This window comes from Henckelia pumila, chromosome 2 (genome assembly GCF_033568475.1).
Source record: "Henckelia pumila isolate YLH828 chromosome 2, ASM3356847v2, whole genome shotgun sequence".
NCBI lineage: Eukaryota > Viridiplantae > Streptophyta > Magnoliopsida > Lamiales > Gesneriaceae > Henckelia > Henckelia pumila.
Window position 1 is genome coordinate 9,635,776 of NC_133121.1, and position 18,921 is coordinate 9,654,696.

The window sequence follows — 18,921 nt, forward strand, 5'->3', positions numbered from 1 at the left end:
AAGTTGGAAGATTCAATAATCTTTTTTTGACAATATTATTCGGGAGATTCAGCCTGATTAGTATTTACAAAAGAAGCTAGCATTGCATATTTAGAGCATAGACAGTGGCAGCCATTTCATTGAAGATGTGGCTCAAGTATTTGCTGGTGGTGGACCTTGTCATTGAAGATCGATGTTAAGGGAAGCACTTCGTTACTTGGTACAATTTTATTTAGACCACAGAAAAGGACAAACATCTCAATATACTATATAGTTGCGTTGCTAGTTCAGATATGTTACATGAGGTATGTTATATTTGATGTGGTTTAATGGTAGAACATTAATTGATGTTTCGGTACACTCAATTGATGTTCTTGTATAAAATCATATCAAGTATAATATAAATTGAACGTAATTTCTCGATCCATTGCTCATCAAATTTCAAAGAGTATTTTGCTAGGTTAGTACAACTTTGTGTTGTAGCATTTTGCATATTTAGAATTTCTAGTGTTTTCGGTTCTTTCAATCAAAATTAAGCATTTATGTATTTTTGAAATCTTTTAAATTCATCTCTATTTATCATAGTCAACCAGTTAATAGAAAATGGACGCCTTCGGTTTTTCAAGCGAAATCCCAACAACTTTGTTCACTGTATTGACTCGTGGGACGAGACTATAAAGAATGTATGATCAAAGACGATAAATCAATATATATGTATAACATAAAGATTCATAATTTCAATGAACTTGACTCAAACATTGATTTTTATGCATTTTTGTGTTTTTTTATAGATACGAAATTTCTCCTCTTTTATTTTTTATAATTTTGTAATGATGAGTTTTAAAATTTCATAAATTCAATAAAATCCTTTTTTTAAAAAAAATTCATCAAGTAAATCCTTTTGCACATGATTTCACTTTATTAAATAAAAGAATAATTATTTTTTATTTTTGAAATTCTTTAATTTGAAAAAAAGTATGATATAATTAGAAAATATATTTAATGATAAAAAATTTTAAAAACAAACAAAATATAGCTGATTAAGTATATTATTTAGGTAGTGTTTGTGAGAGATTTTTAAAAGCATTTTTCAGCATTTTTATTAACAAAAATTTGAAATCTTGTAAAATTGTATTAACGAAAAGCTCAAAAAAAAAAAAAAACTAATTATTCCCAAAGGAAAATTGAGAAATTAACCATGGTCAACAAAAATGACTTCCTGCAATATAATATAATTAGATAATAGAAAATATATAAACAATTAAAACATCCCCAAACAACACCGTTCACCGCCAACGGGGTATTTGTTGCAACCGCTACTCCACCGTCCCTCCGCTTCTCCGCCGCGTCCCCGTCGACAAATGGGCTCCGCTAACCCTAATTCAGATCTATCGTCTTCCCATTTATACAACACCGCCACCAGTTACGCTGCGTATTACACTCAAAACCCTAATTTTAATCAACACCAAACCAGCTTTTATACCCAGCTGCAGCCTCCGGGTGTTGAAACAACTTCGTCTGTTTCGCAGTCACCGATGGCTGCGGCTGCCGTGTACGCACCGTCGCAACAGACCCTGGCCCATGATCCCAATGTCGCTGTTGATGCCGCCTCCGCGTCTTATTATGGAGACCAAAATGTTATTTTGCAGAATTGGATTGCTGCTCTTAAGCAAATGGAGGTTCCTCATGCTTCTGTACGTGAATTTTGCGTTTCTCTATCTATTCAGTAATGCTTTCGTGGGAAAAATTAACGTTGGAACTTCCTTATGTACTGGATTGAGTAATTTTATTGGTCACTGCTCAATGTTGGTGCATGCTTAGTTTTCTAAAGCTCAAGATTTCTGAAGCCAATTTAGAATGTTGTTGATTCGCATTCTTTTTTCTTTTTTAAAAAAAATTGTTGATTCGCATTCTTGAGTAAAGTAATCGTTGATAAGTGTGTGGGTGTTTGTCTGAGTACTGTGCATTTAATAAATGTCGGCTTTAAATTTTGTTGTATGTTCTTTGATGAGCGTTGCTATGTTGAGGTAACATGAGAATTTAGAGCCTGAGGTATTTTATGTTTACTTGAATTCAACTTAAGATGACATTAACAATTGAGGAAATTCTAAAGGCATTGGTCCTTGATGTCTCTGATATACTGGTGAAATATTTCTGTTGCAGGACCGAATGAAATCTTGATAACTTTGGTTTGTTTGCAAATCTAGAAGAATTGTTGACAAGGTTGTGAAAAAAACCCTATTAAAAAATAAAATGTCTTCTTTCAGAACTTTTGCAATCAGCATTTATGCATGCATAGGCAACTTAAAACAGGAATGATGGGTTAAGCTAGCTCAGAAAAATTCTAATAACATAAATAAACTAAGGCCCATGAAAAGTAATAAATGGTGAATTAAATAATTAAAATTTGTGATATTAGATTTGATTGTACAGATACCCTCTTAAATTTCCAATTGTGATCTTTGCAATTTTGGCTTTCCTTGAACTCACAAATAATTGATTTTGAATTGCTTTGATCCAAGTGATGAACATCAAAACCCTCAGTTGGTCGTTTAGTATTTTGTTTGTAGATCATGGTGAGGGAGGATCACATCAAGAAGCGATGGCATAGTTTACGTATTCACGTTCTATTTTCTAATTTAGAAAGCAATGATAAAATGCTCCAAAGATGTGAATACACTTGATGATAGGATAAAAGTTTTTAGATAAGTGTGAAACATGTGCAGTGTGTCTATACTAGGTTTTAAATTTGTCATCTTACAAATCATTTCATGTATTGGAAAGTTGTTTTCTTTTCTAATGGTTTGGAGCTTATCATATGGCATTAAAACATGGGGCTCTTTATTGACCTAAGAGTTGGTGTAACATGGTATTTTTTAACCGTGGATGATTTGGTGATTTTGCTAATAGATAGATCATAGAAGTAAAGCTATCACCTCATGTAAGTGTAGGTGTCCATAGGTAAGAGCATAGTTTGTGTACTGTTTATATATCTGTATGTATCTAATGTTCATGCACTTAGAGTTATACATGGTGATTAAAATTTGTGTTTCGAGGTTGAAGTAAGAGATCATTCTTTTTTTTTTCTCCATTCTACTAAATATGGAATACTTGGTGGCTTCCGTGTTTTTAGGGCATACTTGCACCTAATCCAGTCACTCAATCTAAAAAAAGCAACGCTCGGATAAAATACCCCAAGAAGACGAAGATTGTGCAATCTGCATGGTGTGAAGTTTGCAAGATTGATTGTAACAGTAAGGGTGTTCTTGATCAACATAAATTGGGGAAAAAACACCAGAAAAATCTTGAAAAGCTAAGGGCAGCAACTGCACCCACACCCGCCCATGCCAAGCATGCTGCTTCAGCATCTTTGCTTGCTCCTACAGTCGCCCCACCAGGAAAACCAGTAATTGGACCAGAAGAGAACCCAAACAAGTCAAAAGCTGCCAAGGTAGAAAAGACTGAGAATTTGGAGACCAAGAAACGAAAAGTTTTGGAAGGAGGGGCAGCAGCTAATGCTGTGCGTACTTGCACCATTTGTAATGTGGTGTGCAATAGCGAGACGGTCTTCAACTATCATCTTGCTGGTCAAAAACATGCTTCCATGATTAAGAAGTATGCGTCTATTGCAGAAGTTACTTTGTCGGTCTGAAAATGGGGATGTTTAATGTTGATTTGGAGTGAATTGTACATTTTTTCTTTTCCTCTACTTTCAGTAACTGTTAAAAGTTTATCTTGCCAAAAGAAAAGGAAGGGAATTGTTTAAGTTTATTTCGCATTCTGCTTACTTGCTGTTCGGTTTTCATATCCAGTACCAAGTTAAGAAATGTTCAATCCTTACGGTCTGCTCTTGAATCTTATTATAGAGCTAGAGTCATCCTTCAGAAAAGGATGATCGTTTGAGTCCACAATGGAGCGTAGTAAAATCCTAGAAATGACATGATAGACCAGAAGCACAACGGGCTGCACTCAAAGAATCTTTGGCTGTCTGTTGATATAAAGTTAAACGAGAACAAGGGTAACTCAGGACCTATCCTAATCCTAGCATGTGAATCGGGATTCGCTGCTCACCACCAATTCTTGAAGAACAGAACATGTATTGGCAGTATGCTGTGATGGTATGCAGTTCATCCCTTCAATATTGTATAATGTGGCGCTCTTTCTTTATTTTTTGTTGGTTGGCGTCCAGTAATATTATTTGACCCGATAATGGAGTCATAGTTCGTGGTTCTTACCAATGTCTTGGTGCTTAGAAGGGAGTCTTGATATCTTTGCAACATTGGTGCCTGAAACAGCACAGCAAGGATCAAGGATGGAAGTACTCTTACCCTGTTGGCTATTCGTTCTTTGCTTCTTATTCGGTTCATATATTCTGCTCGAACGTTGTTTCAATACCATCCATTTTTCTTTGCTCAAGTTAAACTTTCATGGCTAATCTAGCCGGTAGTTGTTGAGATCAAGGTTCTAAAAAGCGCGAAGCGATCCGAAGCGTGAATGGCAAGCTCCAAGCTTTTCACGCTTAAGCAGGATTAATACGGATTTAAGCGTGAAAAAGCGTTTTTGATTTTTATTGTAATTTTAATTATCTCAATCCAATAAATAGGAATTATTGTAATTTTAATTATCTCAAACCAATAAATAGGTAAAATAATTCATAAATATGATAAATTTAAGTCTAATGCATTTATTCTCATATTTATAAAATAATAAAAATCTCAAAATTACAATCTTTAATTGTTTTTGCAATTAGACCATATAAAAAATGTTAAATATTGACCAAATTATTGTTAAATACGTTTAATCATAATTAAAAATTAAAAAAATAAACATCTAAATTCTAAAACTAATTTGTTATTTAAAAAAACATATATACCTTCAAAATTAAAAAAAATTAAAAAGCGCGCTTAATCACGCTTAATTACGCTTAATCCAGTCAAACTATGATTTGACCGTTTTTTTTTTCCGCTTTGCTTCAAAGCGCTTTGAGCTTTTTTTCCACGCTCCACGCTTAATCGGCGCTTAAACGCGCTTTTTAGAACACTGGTTGAGATGGTTGAGATAGTTATCGAGCAGATGAAGTTAGAAAAATGATGGGCCATATGCCTAAGCTGCTTTTGTGCATGATTCTTTTAGATGGTTTCTTTTGCATGTTTTTTGAGGCTCGTGACCTCATTTTAACTTGGGTGGATCCAGTAATTCTGGTATCTGGATATCTTAGGTAGTGTTTGGGAGAGCTTTTATGAAGCACTTCTCAGCTTTTTCTTGACAAAATTTCATTAAAAGCTCTTCTCGCTTTCCTTTAACAAAATTTCAAAATTTTGTTAAGAAAAACGAGAAAAGCTTCCTAGAAGCTTTCCCGAACACTACCTTAGTATACTTTGGAGCATAACTTCTATGTGTTGTATCATATTTTACTTGTGAAATTCAAGAATTCTTGTGTTCGACAACTTGGCTTCAAGAAATCCCATTAAAAAACTAAGATTTGCTGGGATACACCATACTTAAAAGTTTAAATTCCTATTATTTAAATAATAGGCCAACTAAGCCGAAATGGACTTGGCATTTTGCTTTTTCTTGGATTATTCTTTTCTTGATAACATAATCAAATTAAATGACTACCTCTTACCTAATCTTAATCAGTTTGCACATATTCCTTCTTTTTCCTTTTTTTTTTCTTTTTTGGAGTTGTCTTATTTCATTTTTCTGATTACCACTTGATTAATCTGATCATATGATAAAATGATTAATAAGTTGAATTATACTTATTTGATATGTAGGATAGTCATTAATGACGTGATTGTAAATTTATTTAATTTTAATAAGATAGTAAGATTAATAAATAAAAAAGTAATATGATAAAAAAAATTAAATATGGATCAAATAAATGGTTTTAAAAGGTGATATAGTATTTTTTTTGTTTCTTTAATTGAATATAGTAATATTATAGTAGATTGTTCTACGTGCTGTTAAAAATCACACTAATAAGAGGTTGATTCACAATCACATCAAATCAATGGGAATTAAAAATATCCAACCATCTTCCTAAAAATAAAATAAAAATCCTACACATACTCACTTATTTATAGTTTATTATTATTATATTATTATATTATATTATGTGATATCAAAATTTTATGTTTGAGATAATGTCTAGCTGAAAAAAATTTTAGCTGTCAAGGAAATCATCCCCATACCAAACATATTAACTATTATATATATTTACCATAAACAATCATACCACGTGGATTCAGAAGAACTTTTTATGTGAACTTTTCAAATATTTAAATGATGGATTATGGTCTTTTTTTTTGTGGGATTTACTTATTAAATTTTAAAACACATTTAACAAAATGTTAAATCATTAAACCAAAATTAAGCACAATTAAAGCCCACAAATTCTCCAACCCATGTCCCATGTTAAAAATATCCATCTATAAATAGATCTATCATCTTCATATTGTGGTAACTGCCGCAAGTGACAGTCTCGCTCACGATTTGTTTGTGACGCAGGTGACGATCTGATGCCTCATCCTTACGATTTGCAGATAGTCATCTAGATAAATCAGTGTAGTATTCCTTTGCATTCTCATATTCCTAATTCAGGTAACGATTTTCTTTGATTAAATATAATTTTCTCAAGACGAATCGAGTTGTCGGCTTGTCGCATCAAATCGTCAGATCGATCAAGCTCAAGGCGACATCTCTGGTCTTGAATTCACCTTGCATTGCAAGGATAGCTAAGAAGTCGAGGAGTCAGATCACAGATGTTCAGCAAATTAATTATTTTATAGTGATTAGTTGAAAACCCCTAATTAATTATTCAAATCAAATACACCCTTATAATTTCGTGATTAACAATCGAGCCAAGATTGTCTTAAATTTAAAAAGGAAAGTTGAGTATACCTAGTTTTGTTTTTGATTGTTGGTTTGTTTTTTTTTGGCTAAATTTACATAAATTGTTCAACTGTCCTAACTACTTTAAAATTTCTTCAAAAAAAAAAAGAAAGAAAGAAAAGAAAACTACTTTAACTTCCGCCGGTTAACCGATGAGAAAACATTGTCTTTTCCCGTTTATAATTAGCAGAATTGATAGGGGGAAAAAGATTAATTAAAGTCATTAAAATTTTAAAAATATATATATAGACTTTGAGAAACTCGAATCAGATTTGTTTCTTTTTGAAGCTTCTTTTTGTTTCTTCTTCCTCTTCTCATCTTGGGTTAATCCTTTTTTTTCCCCTTGGAATAACAGAAACTCGTAGATAGGAAGAGAACCCAGATTGAGTAAGCCTGTTTTTGTCAAGATTTCTCTTCTTTTATTTGGAGTGAGCGTTAAAAATCTTGATGGGTTTTAGTTTTCATTGGTTACAAATAAAAGGTTTTTTTTTTTTAAAACTCAGTAATATTCGGTAGTGCAGATATATATCAAGATTCTACTGTCACTTAGTTTCTTTCTATATATGGCTTCAGTTTCGTTATCTTTTTGTATAAAAGTAGTGTTTTACTTTATCAATCTGTTCTTGGATTGGTCCAAGCTTTGATGTTCTTATTCCTCGCTAATGGGTATCAAATAAAATGTTTTGTTCTTAAATGCGCTTAATATTGTAAGATGTTTGAATTTATCATTATACGTAACTTCCACCATTAGTGATGACTCCAACTGTAATCCAAAATTTTAGACTCGACTGATTCTGAGGGTAAATCATGTCTCATATATGCACAGGGGAGAGATAGTTGAAGATCATTGGTGTTTTGTTCTCTTTAGTTTCTTGGAAAATTTTAAAGATGTCTTCTACAGCAAAAGATCAGCTAGCAATCAAGTTTAGGTTGAACGATGGATCGGATATTGGCCCGAAAAACTTTCCCGCGGTCACAACTGTGGCGGCCTTGAAGGAGAATATAATAGCTCAATGGCCTAAAGGTTACACAACTCTTGCTACCAGCTACCAAATATGATCTTGTTTGCATTTGCATCTGACCTTGTAGTTAACAATCTATGTTGGCTTTTGGACCACAATAGCTGTATGTAATCTTGTTTTATTTTTCCTAAATCAAATATGATACATTTTAACAGAGAAAGAGAACGGTCCGCATACAGTAAAAGAAGTCAAGTTAATCAGCGGAGGAAGAATACTAGAGAACAGCAGGACTATTGCGGAGTATAGCAGCCCATTGTGTGATATTCCAGGCGGAGTCATCACCATGCACGTTGTCGTTCAACCTACACCGAATGAAAAAGGTCTGAGTTTTACCTTGGCGCAGTTGCCCTTTTCCTTTCCTTTTTTCTCTTTTGTAGTATTGTGATAGTTCCATGTCTTGTATGGAGCAGGAAAGAAACCGCTAAGCGATTCCAAGCAGAATAAATGCGTCTGTGTAATATTATGAGATACAGCTTCAGAAGAAGGATGGCCCCTGTTTGCTGGCTGGGAAATTCTTGGCTCCATTTGCATGAACCAACCAGATGAACGGTTCTCATCTCTTGTTTCTTGCCCTATCTTGGGCAAAAGAAAAAAATACGGGTTGTTGAAATCGGGGATTTTCTTGAACTTATACAGAGTACACAGTGAAACAAATAATTGTTACAAAATATACCTTGACGGAGCTCACATACACCGATTGGTTTCACATCCATTTACATATCTTTTGTTTAGTGTTACTGATTACCTAGAAATTAAAATAATCCACTCAATTCATTGTCTTTTTCCGGTTTAAGATCGAAATGAAAACAATTTCATACTTCACAATCTGATTTATAGCTTCAATATATACAGTGATAATGAGTCTTGATGTTGTTGTGTCTGTATTACAAAGTTTTGGCATCTCATATGAACTTCAATATCTCAAGAGTAAATGAAAAATAAGAACTACGCTCACCTTGCTGGTAAATCTTTAGGTAAATTCTGCAGCATTAAAGCCCGTGTCTTCCCATCTGGCTTGAGGCCAATCTTATGCATTTGCATGTATAATTTTCTAGCCATATCACCCTGGTTCCTCAAACACATACCTTGAATAGCTGCATTATAGAGAGATCCATCTGGTCTACACTGCAGCGCGACAAAAAAATAGAGTAAAAAACTATACCTTCGTGAACATGAGAACCCGCCACTCCTCCACACACATACATCAAGAAATGAAAAAATCTGACAGACAAAAATGAAATTTTTTAATAGAGGATCTTAGAAACATAAGTGACTGGTTGGAAAGCATACATTTAGAATGTCTTCTACTTTACTCCAAAGCGAACCCCAGATAAAAGCTCTTATTAGTGACAGCAAGGTGAATGTGTTGGGAGATATTGTTCGTTGGACCATTCGTTCGTAGACTTGTAATGCAATCTCTGGCTTTCTTGCACTCTCACAAGCTGCAATGACAAGGTTGTATGACATAACAGAAACAGGAAGCCCATTAGTTTCCATCTGCCAGAGTAGCTGCAGTGCTCTGTCCCATAGCCCAAGCCTCTGGCAACACATCAAACCGGTGTTGTAAATGTGCAAATTAAGAATAGATTTATGCTCTTTTCGGATGCTTTCAAATAAGCGAAGAGCATCAGCATGTTGATCCGAGTTGTACAAAGCACCAAGAAGTGCGTTCCATGAGTATGCATCAGGAACATGGCCAAACGATTTCATTAAACCATAGACCTTAAATGCTCCTTCGACCTTCCCAGCTTTCCCAAGAGAGTTTATAAGAGCATTACACGATGTTAAACTTGGCTTCTCCCCGTTGTTTATCATACTATGAAAGGCACTCAGGCCCATTTCCCACTGCCCTTCTCTCACGCATGCTCCAATGATAGCTTCCAACGAATCTTTACATGGATTCAACCCATTTTGAACCATCTCTGTATATGCATCAATAGCCAGCTCATTTTGACCAGAGCGAACAAATATGCAAATCAGCAGGCGATAGGTAACAACTGTCCCTACATGGCAATTTTTCTGCAAAATTCTCCACATTCTTTCAGCCTGAACCCAGTTGTTAACTTTTCCAAAAGCAGCTATCATTGTGTTATAGACAACTACATCCAAATATTTCTTGGCGCCATCCTCCCGTTCTGCTTCCTCAAACATAACTATCGCCGCATCACAGCTCCTGTAACTGGCAATTGCTTTTAAAATCAAGCTATAACTATGCCCACTGACAGTGTCCTTTGCTTTCATAAATTCAAAGATTTTTAAGGCATCATGAAGTCTACCATTCCTCAAGAGACAAGAGAGAAGTGAATTACAGGCATGTAAATTAGGGAAGAGACCACAAAACTCCATTGATCTGTACAATCCTAACACACTTCTAACTTTATTTGATCTGCTGAGTTTAATTATCCTTTCTGATAATATTTCTTCATTTCTTTCCTCCAAATAATGAATCTTATCGTGCCCCGCATATCTTGTTTCTCCATGAAACAGTGAAATATCATCAGTTGGGGATTGATCTTCCAAATCTTTATCAGCCATACCCCGAGTTGGCAGCATGTGATGAGCAGAAACTTCAGCAAAATCTCCATTTTGCGGCAGAATCAATACTTCATCCTCTTCACAAACGGACTCAAACTCAAGTCTCGTAGCAACCTTACATGGGCTAAAGCAAGAACTCTCCATTTCTACAGAATTAGATAACAAAACCACATCTGGCATCCTCCATACTGCACTTCTAAACCATTTTACCGAACCATCGGTCGAAGTTACCCGACTACTGCCAAAACATTGCCTGCTGCTGGTTCTAATTTTCAAATCCATTTTGAAAAACGCACACCACTTAACAAACTGATGATGAAATCCAATATCACGCCTTCTTAAACAGCAATAGAAGTGATTTTGGTGGCCAGTCCTATATAAAGAAACACTATTTGCTGGTGAACTCTTGGGTATCTCCATCATCATCATATTAAAACCCAGAAAGCACAAAATATTGTACCTTTACTGCCTCCGCCAAAACTATTAAAACCGCTAAACGGCGCCTTAAACATACCGAAATGGGTTCATTCACTAAAGAAACTTCATAGAAGCCACAATCTTGTTGAAACAAGAAAGAGTTGGTTCTTAATTCCAAAACATTTAATATTTTAAGATTCCGCCAACATGGTAAAAAAGTTCAAAAACTGAAAAAAAAATCGAATCTTTACCTCGATAGAATGGATGAAATTCCACGAGCAATCAAATTTGAAACAAAAACATTATGGGTTCAAGGGACGGGATTAAGTTAGAGCGAAAGCTGAGCGGTAGGACCTTGAAATGAATTCATCTCGCGTAAAGATATTATGATAATGATGTTAAACTAAAAAATCTACTAAAATGCTTGTAAATGTTTTTTATATATATATATAGAAATACATCTTGTAATTTATCGTATATTTTTTTTAAATATTAACTATTTCTTTATTTATATGGATTATAATTTTTTTCTCCAAAACACCACAAATTTATTTAATGTCTAAATAAGTTATTATATTATGATTTTAATTTTAATTTTAATCAATTGTTTTGAATCAAACAGTTGATGGAATCCATGTTAATTTAGTATCGATATTAAATTTATTTTTCTAGTAATTTAAAAATAACGTTATGATATAACATTGATTTTAACATTTATAATAAGTTAGAATCAAATAATTAAGGTGAATTGAGAAAATAAATTATTTAACTAATCTAGAGGTAATCTAATATATATTATATATTATTTTATTATATTATTCACGGCATTTTTTTAGAAGAATTATTCATGGAATCCTATTATTAACACCAATTTCGTGAACTTTTGCAATTTATTTATATTTTTATATTAGTATTTTAAATTAAGGTGGTGATCATATACTGATAAAATAGGATTTTAGGATGAAAATTAATTGATTTTTTTTGTAGGAAAAAGATAATCTTTCATAATTTTTTATGAAAAATTATTTTCAATGTGTGCATTTACTATCCAAATAAAAAATTTATTAATCCTTTTATCTCAATATTATTTTTATATAAAAAATTGGTGCAAAATTTATAGTAAAGAATTAAATAAAGATCGAATATTTATAAATTGCTTTTTTAATTAAACCCTCGTATAGCAATGAACCAAAACCCCATCCCATCCCCTGTTGCTACTTGCTATTAATCTCTTTTGGCCTGCAACGATCCGGAAAAGATCCAAAAACAACATCAAATGGGTAAGTTTTTGTTCTGGGAAATGTTCATGTTCATGTCAAATCGATCCAATGTGTTAGCCGATTTTTGTGATATGCTGCTTCTTGATGCTTTGTTGTTACAGACGAAAATGGAGAAAATGTCATGGAAGGTGTGGCTTCAATGGCTCTTTTGCCAAATGGGTCTATTTCAGGCCATTTTATCCAGATTCCCCAGTCCATCTGTTATGGATTACATGGCACCGGTACTCTCTTGTTCTTGAGCATTATTCAAGTGTGAAACATTATTTTAGTCATGGCTCTATGTTTGTTCTGTTTTAGATGCTGGATGTGTTGCCTTGAATATCTTGATCTCTCTGTCCGGTTTGTGGACAGTTGATAAGGTTCCAATTGATGAATTTTATGGAGGGTAGCTCGCTATGGTCTGAAATTTGGTTCTTTTCGTTCAAGTATCGCCCTTCCCTTCGGTTTCCATTTGGGTATACCTGCCCTTTTGTGCAGCCAAATACTTGGTTTGAGTAACCCATGTTGTAGATGTTGAAGCTGGAGGGGTTATGGTGGAAATAAATTATTTTATTGGATGGTTTGTACTATATGAATGTTAACTAGCATTGTGGTTATGATTATGAAAATTCTGCCATATAACTAGCATCGCTTGTTAACTCATTCAACATGTTTCTGCCAACTTGCTTTTCGAGTCTTGAGGATTCTGTGGGAGTTTTGGTGATGTATATCGATATCATCACGGTTTAGGTGTACTGCTTTCTTTATAAATCCTATCATATACATGGAAATTTCCCTGTGATGCAGACAAAGCATTTTCGCTAGATGCTGATGTATACCAATGGTTTCTTGTTCTCAGTTCTGTATCATATTCATCATCTACAATGAGTTTATGTCTTTGTATTTCTCCATCCATGTTTCCATGGTAAAAAGAGATTGAATGTGAAAGGGAGTGCAGCCGGGGTGAGGATTACCGTCTGATCAAGCTCACTATAACAGATTACAATGTAATCATCATTCTTCTCATGTGAAATTGTTCTTTTCTTTCAATTTTGTTGGCAATAGTAGGCTCATATATGCTGTTTATTCAAAACTTTGCAACAATAAAGAACAGGAGTGAAAGGGATATAGTTGTGGAGTGCAGAGGACACGATGCAGCCAAGATTCGTAACGTTGACCATGCTCATGGGTAAGCCATCAAATCATTTTGCTGCCTTTCTGGTGTTCAAAACTCAGTGTTTTCGGAAAAAAGTGTACTTCCATTGTAATTAAAATCGTATCCATGCATAATGCTACACCAGAACGGTTTAGTACCATCCTCCAGTAATCCTTGTACAAATTATGAAGGATAACACATTGATTGATTAATAATCATTGTTGTCCAATGTTTAGCTCAAGTTCTTCTAAGGATTAGTGTCATGCACCATTGTCTAATCCATGTATATTGATTTAAAATCCTTACATTATTAATTCATCATCATCCAATCCATGAACCAAACAGTGCCTAGTCAATAAGTGAAGAAGAAGATGAGAAAAGTTATCATATTGCTGTGAAATATATTTGAATGTTCTGTTTTCGCATGATCGGCTCTTGAGCCATGGTTCTAACATCTGCATAGGTATTGGACTCGCCCATGACTTTTGCAAGGTTCCCTTGTCCTGAGTTGACTGATTCTCAGGTATTTCAATTTATAATAGGTGGCAGGATGATGTTATGGGAATGCTTGAAGAGAAGCATGGGAAAAGTAAGGTTTCCATTTCTTTTGAATGCGAGACATTAAAAGCTGATGAAGCAGCCGAGGATCACATCAAGAAGTTCATGCCTAAGTTAGCTGGAATGGATGCTATAGGTAATTTCAAGTTCTTCTATTTCTTGAGCTCATTTTATTCACAACTATTTATTTTCGGACAACAAATACTAATTCGGAAAGAAGGGTAAGGTAAAAACTGCTTGTTTCCTCATCTCTTGGATGTTTAATAGCAAAAGGCCATGATATTAAAAGTCCATGGTATTAAACATCATATCTCAGAGCTTCCTCAGTGAGCTGAGTTTTGAATGATAAGATCCCTATATTCTTTTCAACTTTCCATATCCAATGCATTTTGTCTTGGGATCTTGTGAATACATCTTTTTTATTTTATTTCACAAGTATGGATCATTAGGTCGTTTACCACATGTAACATCACTTGGAATGTGCAGTAAACATCGGCAAAATGAGAATTGTGGGGTTGGACTTTGAAGCAGAAGCGCAGCACGAGAGTATTGAGAAGAACGAATGAATTTGTTATGTTTACAACAATACCACCTAGAGGAGTGTCTTTTTAGTTGGATTAAATCTCATAGATAGTGCGTGTAATTAAAGTTCCATTGTAATTGACTATTTTACTTCTCTTTGGTTGTTAAGAATAAATGATTCCCTGTTTTCTTTGGTCATATTTCTGGAGGAAATTTCTACAAATGGTGGTAAAACATGAAATTGTTCGTAGTGGTCTCGTGTAGCAGCTTTGGTGTAGTGTTACTATGAAACATAAAAACAAACTATGACTCAACAGATGATATCAAAATATAAAGAATCAGTTAAGTTAGGTTTCTCTGTGATTTGCTTACCTAAGAGGTCTTGGTCGAATCTCGTCTCATATGTTGTTTTTTTTAAATAAAGAGGTAGGAATCGGTCAAACCTCCAAATCCCTGACTTCGAGTCAAGGAAAAAACGTAAAAGGTCTCAAATAGTGGAAGATCCTTCAACCAAAATGAAGTATCCTCAAACATCAGAAAAAAATAGCAACCAATAAGCCATTGTAACTAAAATGTTTACAACAAACTTCATACCAACAACCGTTTAGAAACTCGCATGAAACATGCGTTTGTATCGGTATCTGAACAAGCAATCAAATACTTCAAATATGTAATTTTGCAACTCCAGGATGACAACTCAACATGTCCAAACCTTATCTTCCTCTCCTAGCAGTCTAAAGAGTTTGACGAAGAAAGATCAAGCATACCCTGTAGGCACAAGCACACAAGGAGACGATGTATCCCGCGCTTTCCAAAACTAAACTCCATTTAACAAACCTACTTCATGCACTTGCAAAGGTCACTCTTATATTCACAAGTTTATATTATTCGCCTAAATTTACTTGGAACTGTATATGAGAAGTTACTCGGCAGTCGACTTGACAGTGTGCGAAGATGGTTTACCATCTTGGAGGGAGATCACGGTTTCGAAAGCTCCCACCAAGGCTTTAACCTTACTTTTCCTGCTCTTAACAAGTTTACTGGCTGTTTCTTCAATAACATTGTTGAACAAACCTTGAGTGTCTTTCCTCCCCTGCACATCTCGGTGCTTTAAAACAACCTTTAGGGAGGAAATTCCCACATTTGTTGTATTGATCTTTGCCCGCCTAAATTTGAGTCTTCGAGGAGTGTCTTTATCAGACTGAGTGTCCACTACCTTTCCACTCTTGAACTTTAGTTTCACAGGATAGCGATACTTATCATCAGAAACAATCATCCTACTCTTTCTCGGAGTCTTGATGGCATTCTGTGTCGGAGAAGGTGCCTTGCCGGTCTTAACAAGTTTATTCTTGTCAAGGACAAGTTTACGAGTCGCCCTGTCAACGTCTTTTGTATGAGTGGATGAAGGTGGTGCCTTTGCATTTGATCTCGTCTTGATGACATGCAAGGTTTTCCCAGAAACCTGCTCGTTTATAGATGTCTTGGCCTTTGTCCCCTGTATCTTGTTTTGTTGATTCGGTAGAGGCACCAAGTTTCTAGCTTGTCTTGATTGAGTGGATGTTGTCTTGCTCAGAGAAATCTTGGAGGACAAATTAGAACGAAGAGGTGCCGTTGCTTTCTCTGCAGATGCATTGATTCCTGTTGCCGTTTTCAATGGCATGACATCACTGTTTCTCCTCAATGTTCCATAAATACCATCCAAAGAAACAGAAGGAGATTTCATTTTATCCTTGACTGATTTCAAATGCAAGGTAGAATGTTTCTTTGTTAAAGAACCTGTTTTTTTCTCAGGTGCCAACATTTCACTATCACTCAAAGAACCATGTTCTATTGGAACTTCAAAACTTCTACTTGGCGATAATATTTCCCTCTTGATAACTTTAGGGGGATCTGGTGAAGGGGTTTTCTTGCGGGGTGAAATCTTGTGCTTTGTCAAAGGAATCTTGTTTCCAGACGATGCATTTTTCCTCGAGGAAACGGGGTAACGATCCAAGGATGCCTTAACTTTCGGTGAAACGAATTTAATGTCAGGAGAAGGCTGCAATCCAGGTGAGTTCTTTTTGCCAACACCATTACTCTCAGTAGCTGACATTTTTGCAATTCGGACTCGTAGAGGAGTCCTAGCCTTCTCTTCAAATTCATGCTTTGTTCCATATTTACATGAGTCATGGCAAGAACCAGTGGAAGCTCTGAGATAATGGGGAACCTTTTTCCTATTCTCAGACTCCAACTTTTCAGGGTATATCCCTGCGGAAGCTCTGTCATGAAGGGAATCAGTAGAGTCCCCATTATTCAGCGAGCCCGAGTACTCTGCAGAGTTTTTTCCTGTGTTCAGGGAATCCAGTTCATTTTCTTCAGGTGTTAGTAGCAGAGAATCAGTACTTTCTTCAGCCATGACAGAAAATTGGATACCTCAAAACTCCTGAAAACAAAAGATGAATACCGTGATCAATCTTGATGTCATTGTATAGGCTTTGTGTGCGGGGTACAAGACTACAAGTTCGAACAATATCTATACATATATGCAAATTTCATCTTCCCTATAAAAAAATTCTCGAAACTTCATGCATTTTAGATGATCGAAACTTAATGAAATTCGAAATCGGTTTCATTCGAGAGCAACCATTTCTGCTCACCCCAAAGGGGATAACTGGCTCCCTCTGGGGCTGGAAAAAACCAACAGAATCATGCCTCTATGAAATGCTTATGAATACTTTCCAACCCAAAAACAATGATGAGAAATTCATATCAATTACATAGCATTTCTTAACATGACTTGGCAAAGGATCGATCTTCTGAAAAAAATCCAGAAACCTTCATCAATACCGGAACACAAAAATCTAATCAACAGATTGATCAAATGCATTGAAAGAGAAAAGGAAAACCCAAATTCCCGGGAAACCAAGCTCGAAATCCATTAAAAAAAAGCTTGCATAAAGAGATTATCAATCACCCACACGATCATAATATTTGGGATAAAAACCAAAAACCCAATTCAGAACAAGGAAAAAGCACACGACCCACAACAATTTATACAAAATAAAAGAACACAAATTAAAAAAACACACCCACGCACAAAAAGCTATTCCTGAAACCAGAAAATCTTCGTTTTTTATGCCCATTTTCCTCTAAAGAACAATCAGATAAAGAATCTAACGAGGAATTTTCAGGAAACAAGATGAATTCTTGAAAGAACCCCACCTTCTCTCTACCTGTCTATTTTGCGGGTTCAAGAAGATCGTATATGCATAAATAAAATACGGGAGAAGATCAATCACAAAGCCCCACTTTTCTTTTACGCAAGTTTCTTCAAGAATTTTTTGCCATTCATATCGCGTTGTTTTGTGTATATATATATATATTCAGGGGTGATAAAGAGAGAAATAAGGTGACTGAAAGATCATGCAAATGGTTAAAATCATAAATTTTTTGTGCAAATTTTGATTTTATGCTTATTTTGTCCATTTTTTTTCCATTTATTATCTACGTGACGACAATAACTATTTTGAGATCATTGTATACTAAAAATACTTTTTCAAAATCATAAAAAAATATTTAATTTTCATTTAATTAAAAAATATGATAAAATTTTGTTTTAATACATTTGTAGTTTATCTCTAACTAACATATCTAGATAATATTTTCTTTTAACTTTATCGGTGCTTTTGAGTTTTTTTAAAAAAAGATCATATCGCCACTGGGATAAAATATCATTGCCAAAAAAATATTGTACATTTTAACCTAATCTTTTAATATTTTACATAAACATTATTTTACATTAAAGAAATTAATAGGTATGCACGTATCGTGTGCGAATGAAGGTAATATTATATCATTTAATATGTAAATTTAATTCATGAAATGGAAAGTATATATGTAAAATGGTCAACTTTCGCGATGTTGATTATATTGCTTGTTTGGTTCTTAAAAATTAAGGTCATTAACGTCTCATTACATTTATATAATTTTTTGACAGCTGATGTTTTTAGTATCATGATTAAAATTGATTTACTTGCATTTTTGAATATGTACTATTGGTTTGTAATTATATCCCCAATTATTGGTATCCCAATTTTCGAAGAATTTTATTCATTAGATTCAAATTTATTTTCTTTTTGCATGAATTTTTTATATAATGTTAAGACTAATAATATTATAAGTTTACTACTGACTTTTTTATGGCGGTGCAAACAGTCACTAACCCATCAAAAATTTCAGCTACACAGGTGCAATTGCTTCAGATGTTCGAAACCTTCTTGACAGCTTTCATGGCTCAAGTTATTTCATGTTAGAAGAACGGCAAACGAGATTGCATACTCTATTTTTTTTTTTCTATTTTCTCCTCTCCTAGTTTGTTTGGGAGATTGAAAATTTTTCTATTTGGTTGGTAAATATTGTAATGCCGGATTTATCTTTGTTTTAATAATATTACAAGTTATTACCGTAAAAAAAAATTACTACTTTGTTTGGCTCGTTAAAATACTGCTTTGTTTAGTGTGTGTTAGGATAGGAAAGTTATACGATATTTTTAATATATTTTTTTTTCAAAAATCATAATTGAAAAAAAAAAATATTAATT

At 34.3% G+C, this 18,921-nt stretch overlaps 5 protein-coding genes and 1 long non-coding RNA gene across 16 annotated transcripts; 4 read left to right on the forward strand and 2 right to left on the reverse strand.

The window, feature by feature from the left end:
• Nucleotides 1-1,259: 1,259 nt before the first annotated feature.
• Nucleotides 1,260-3,728, forward strand: LOC140884134 (uncharacterized). The gene is made up of 2 exons (XM_073290807.1): nucleotides 1,260-1,673; nucleotides 3,113-3,728. The coding sequence occupies exons 1-2, from the start codon at nucleotides 1,341-1,343 to the stop codon at nucleotides 3,629-3,631; spliced, it is 852 nt and encodes a 283-aa protein (XP_073146908.1). The 5' UTR covers nucleotides 1,260-1,340; the 3' UTR covers nucleotides 3,632-3,728.
• A 2,730-nt stretch (nucleotides 3,729-6,458) lies between these two features.
• On the forward strand, nucleotides 6,459-8,443 carry LOC140881893 (membrane-anchored ubiquitin-fold protein 1). Of its 3 annotated transcripts, none has more exons than XM_073287544.1 (3): nucleotides 6,459-6,489; nucleotides 7,700-7,897; nucleotides 8,051-8,287. In XM_073287544.1, exons 2-3 carry the CDS (start codon nucleotides 7,762-7,764, stop codon nucleotides 8,278-8,280), a joined length of 366 nt encoding a protein of 121 aa, XP_073143645.1. In that variant the 5' UTR covers nucleotides 6,459-6,489; nucleotides 7,700-7,761; the 3' UTR covers nucleotides 8,281-8,287. The 3 variants fall into 3 exon arrangements, with proteins under 3 accessions (XP_073143645.1, XP_073143644.1, XP_073143646.1); XM_073287543.1 differs by lacking the exon at nucleotides 6,459-6,489 and adding an exon at nucleotides 7,010-7,260; XM_073287545.1 differs by lacking the exon at nucleotides 6,459-6,489 and adding an exon at nucleotides 8,306-8,443 and having other exon boundaries at nucleotides 7,387-7,897; nucleotides 8,051-8,215.
• On the reverse strand, nucleotides 8,293-11,228 carry LOC140881890 (pentatricopeptide repeat-containing protein At3g29290). Of its 7 annotated transcripts, XM_073287540.1 has the most exons (5): nucleotides 11,099-11,228; nucleotides 10,891-10,988; nucleotides 9,186-10,803; nucleotides 8,851-9,020; nucleotides 8,331-8,467 (listed from the first exon to the last, which is right to left on the reverse strand). In XM_073287540.1, exons 3-5 carry the CDS (start codon nucleotides 10,710-10,712, stop codon nucleotides 8,449-8,451), a joined length of 1,716 nt encoding a protein of 571 aa, XP_073143641.1. In that variant the 5' UTR covers nucleotides 10,713-10,803; nucleotides 10,891-10,988; nucleotides 11,099-11,228; the 3' UTR covers nucleotides 8,331-8,448. The 7 variants fall into 7 exon arrangements, with proteins under 7 accessions (XP_073143638.1, XP_073143637.1, XP_073143639.1 ...); XM_073287537.1 differs by adding an exon at nucleotides 8,569-8,640 and having other exon boundaries at nucleotides 8,293-8,467; nucleotides 9,186-11,213; XM_073287536.1 differs by adding an exon at nucleotides 8,569-8,640 and having other exon boundaries at nucleotides 8,293-8,471; nucleotides 9,186-11,213.
• An 807-nt stretch (nucleotides 11,229-12,035) lies between these two features.
• LOC140881891 (uncharacterized) lies at nucleotides 12,036-14,651 on the forward strand. Its single transcript, XM_073287542.1, has 6 exons — nucleotides 12,036-12,127; nucleotides 12,229-12,348; nucleotides 13,040-13,113; nucleotides 13,216-13,295; nucleotides 13,805-13,956; nucleotides 14,307-14,651. The coding sequence occupies exons 1-6, from the start codon at nucleotides 12,124-12,126 to the stop codon at nucleotides 14,384-14,386; spliced, it is 510 nt and encodes a 169-aa protein (XP_073143643.1). The 5' UTR covers nucleotides 12,036-12,123; the 3' UTR covers nucleotides 14,387-14,651.
• Nucleotides 14,652-14,899: 248 nt separating this feature from the next.
• Nucleotides 14,900-17,805, reverse strand: LOC140883031 (uncharacterized). 3 transcript variants are annotated; one of them, XM_073289325.1, is made up of 2 exons: nucleotides 17,555-17,805; nucleotides 14,900-16,764 (listed from the first exon to the last, which is right to left on the reverse strand). In XM_073289325.1, exon 2 carries the CDS (start codon nucleotides 16,735-16,737, stop codon nucleotides 15,265-15,267), a length of 1,473 nt encoding a protein of 490 aa, XP_073145426.1. In that variant the 5' UTR covers nucleotides 16,738-16,764; nucleotides 17,555-17,805; the 3' UTR covers nucleotides 14,900-15,264. The 3 variants fall into 3 exon arrangements, with proteins under 3 accessions (XP_073145426.1, XP_073145425.1, XP_073145427.1); XM_073289324.1 differs by having other exon boundaries at nucleotides 17,544-17,804; XM_073289326.1 differs by lacking the exon at nucleotides 17,555-17,805 and adding an exon at nucleotides 17,411-17,549.
• LOC140883032 (uncharacterized) lies at nucleotides 16,000-18,652 on the forward strand. The gene is made up of 3 exons (XR_012150313.1): nucleotides 16,000-16,093; nucleotides 16,227-16,391; nucleotides 18,561-18,652. It is a non-coding gene; the product is annotated as an uncharacterized lncRNA (long non-coding RNA).
• Nucleotides 18,653-18,921: the final 269 nt, after the last annotated feature.